This window comes from Austrofundulus limnaeus, unplaced genomic scaffold, assembly GCF_001266775.1.
Source record: "Austrofundulus limnaeus strain Quisiro unplaced genomic scaffold, Austrofundulus_limnaeus-1.0 Scaffold982, whole genome shotgun sequence".
NCBI lineage: Eukaryota > Metazoa > Chordata > Actinopteri > Cyprinodontiformes > Rivulidae > Austrofundulus > Austrofundulus limnaeus.
In genome coordinates this window covers 26013-28389 of record NW_013953384.1, presented here as the reverse complement: position 1 = coordinate 28389, position 2377 = coordinate 26013, and the positions used below count along the sequence as shown (strand labels likewise).

Below are 2377 nucleotides of genomic sequence, written 5' to 3'. Positions count from 1 at the left end.
ACGAACGATGGCAAACCGTGGCCAACGAACGATGGCAAACCGTGGCCAACGATGGCAAACCGTGGCCAACGATGGCAAACCGTGGCCAACGATGGCAAACCGAGGCCAACGATGGCAAACCGAGGCCAACGATGGCAAACCGAGGCCAACGATGGCAAACCGAGGCCAACGATGGCAAACCGTGGCCAACGATGGCAAACCGTGGCTAACACGAAGATAAAAGCTTCGGTCTTTAGTGAGGATGAACGGCTGCTTGTCATAATTTCCATAATTAAAGAATTAAAGTGCTTGAGATCTGCGTCCTCTCTGGTTATTTTATTAGATTTGTCCAAAGCTTCAGCAATGATTTAAGTCCCGATGAGTTCTTGAATGTTAGCTTGTTGTTGTTAGCATTTTAGCAGACGCACTCTGCTGCATTCAGGAGGTAACGGACATTACATGTTCTCAAATTGGGAGTAGTTGTTCCAATGTTTATAATTATAAAGTTTGTGTGTAACATACAGGGTTAATTGGTAAATTAATATTAATAATTCTTAAAACTTGGTTGTTTTTCAGCACGGAGTATTCTAATTATTGTTCTAGTGAGAAAGTAGTTTCTTGCGACGCAACTTGAACGTTGCTCGGGTCGTGACGGGAAGCGGCTTGACCAAAAAGGATAAAAATAAACACACATTCTCATCGTCGCGCTGACAAACATGACCATATATTATCAGTTCTGTTTGTTATGATATCGGACCGATAAGTATGAAACCTTCTTAGTTTGTATTTCCTGTCTGATTTCTGCCACTTCCTGTTTGCATAACCTCCATGTTTGACTCTTTCTGCTCAGATAAAAAAAAAACTGTTGATAAAATAATTTATTTTTAATCAGCTGAGTGGTCTGGACAGCCGGGACCAGGTCAGCAGGGAACTGGGTCTGCCCGACTTGGAGCTGAATAAAAACACCCCGCTGCTGCTGGAGCTGGTCCGAAGAGGATGGCGCGGAGACAAACCGAATGTCCCCTCAGAGGTGAGATGGTGAGTTCTGCAGCCGGTCCATTCCAGCAGGGGGCGACACTGATCAGTTTCCTGTGTTTGTTTCAGCAGGGGGGCAGAACTGGAATCATCTTGAAGGTCAGGAAGTGGTCCGTTTCTGAAAACCCACTGAAATATTTGAACGTTTGTCCTGAAATAAACCAGCGTCTCTCTGGAGACAAAGAACCGTCCACCTCTGTGTCCAAATCTAAGCTGGAGGATTTAGTGTTTGTAGCTCAGTAAAAACGAATCTGTCTGAACCGTTTGTCTGAATTTTCCATCTGTTTTCAGGTGGGTCAGGACTCGGAGCCCAGTCAATCTCAGAACCAGGTTCCTGAAGACAAAGCAGGCTCTCCTGCTGTCAGTAAGGTGCGTTCAGGTTCCATCAAACAGACTTTGTAACGGTGACTGAAACAGTTAGGTTCTGACCAAAGCAAGCGTCAGAACAGAACCTGAGGGCGGAGCTGGGTCTGACGGCTGCTCTTCGTGTCCTGCTCAGATCCCCAGGTACAAAGGCCCGAGGACTCAGACAGGTCTGAAGGTAACCAGGAGCTCCACGCCGTAACGCTTCCTATCACAATAAAAGCCCCTCAGCTCACTAACTCTGATCTGATCTGAGCTCAGACGTGTTCCTCGCCTCGTCATGTCGTTTTTAGAGTTTATAAAACAGAAACTTCTGCATGAAACCAGCTCTGATTCACAGTCACAACCCGCCGTTTGACTCTTTCCTGTCTCATGATTTGAGCTGTGGAACAAAGTGGGTCAGGGTCTACGGTGGCTCGCAAGGGTCAAATGAGGGAGGAGGAGGGGTAAATCTAAAATCCAAGTTTTCTCACAAACGTGACTCAGTTTGTTCCACAGCTGCTGCTTTTAGTCCCAGTGTTCTCAGCTGATGTTCAGGAAAACGTGAAACTTTCAGCTGTGAAACGTAAACACCCACCTGGCTGCGGCGCCTCCTCTTCCTCACCCGGAGTCTTCTTCACTCGCTTCAGTTTCAGCCGAACTCATGTTTCTCTGCAGGAGCCGGAGCGAGGCTTCTCTCCGGAGAAAGACCCTCAGCGTCAAACCTGCTCCTCCTCCTCGGCGCTGAGGAAGGACCTGAAGCTGGACCTGGACCTGGACGAGGAGGAAGACCACGATGAAGGAGACTCGTTCTTCGACGACCCGCTGCCCAATCCGCAGAAGACGTACGGCTGGTGAGGTTAAATGTTTTAGATGAATCTCTGGTTTCTGAGGATTAATTTAAAATCTCACCAGACCTGGTTCTGAACACAAAGTTCTGGGATCAGCTGAAGCCGGAGGATGGTTTTATTTTAGCTTATAAATAAAATAAAATAAAAAAACTGTCAAAACCGTTAAAATA

The 2377-nt window shown here is 46.9% G+C and overlaps 1 protein-coding gene across 1 annotated transcript in view; it reads left to right on the top strand.

Annotated features, from left to right (window-relative positions):
- The window catches only part of cep43 (centrosomal protein 43), a 13169-nt gene that overhangs the window by 5125 nt on the left and 5667 nt on the right, over window positions 1–2377 (top strand). Inside the window, exons 5-9 of the mRNA XM_014029984.1 lie at window positions 872–1009; window positions 1084–1113; window positions 1306–1383; window positions 1514–1555; window positions 2035–2210. Of these exons, the coding sequence (XP_013885438.1) occupies window positions 872–1009; window positions 1084–1113; window positions 1306–1383; window positions 1514–1555; window positions 2035–2210 (464 nt within the window). The remainder of the gene's footprint in view (window positions 1–871; window positions 1010–1083; window positions 1114–1305; window positions 1384–1513; window positions 1556–2034; window positions 2211–2377) is intronic.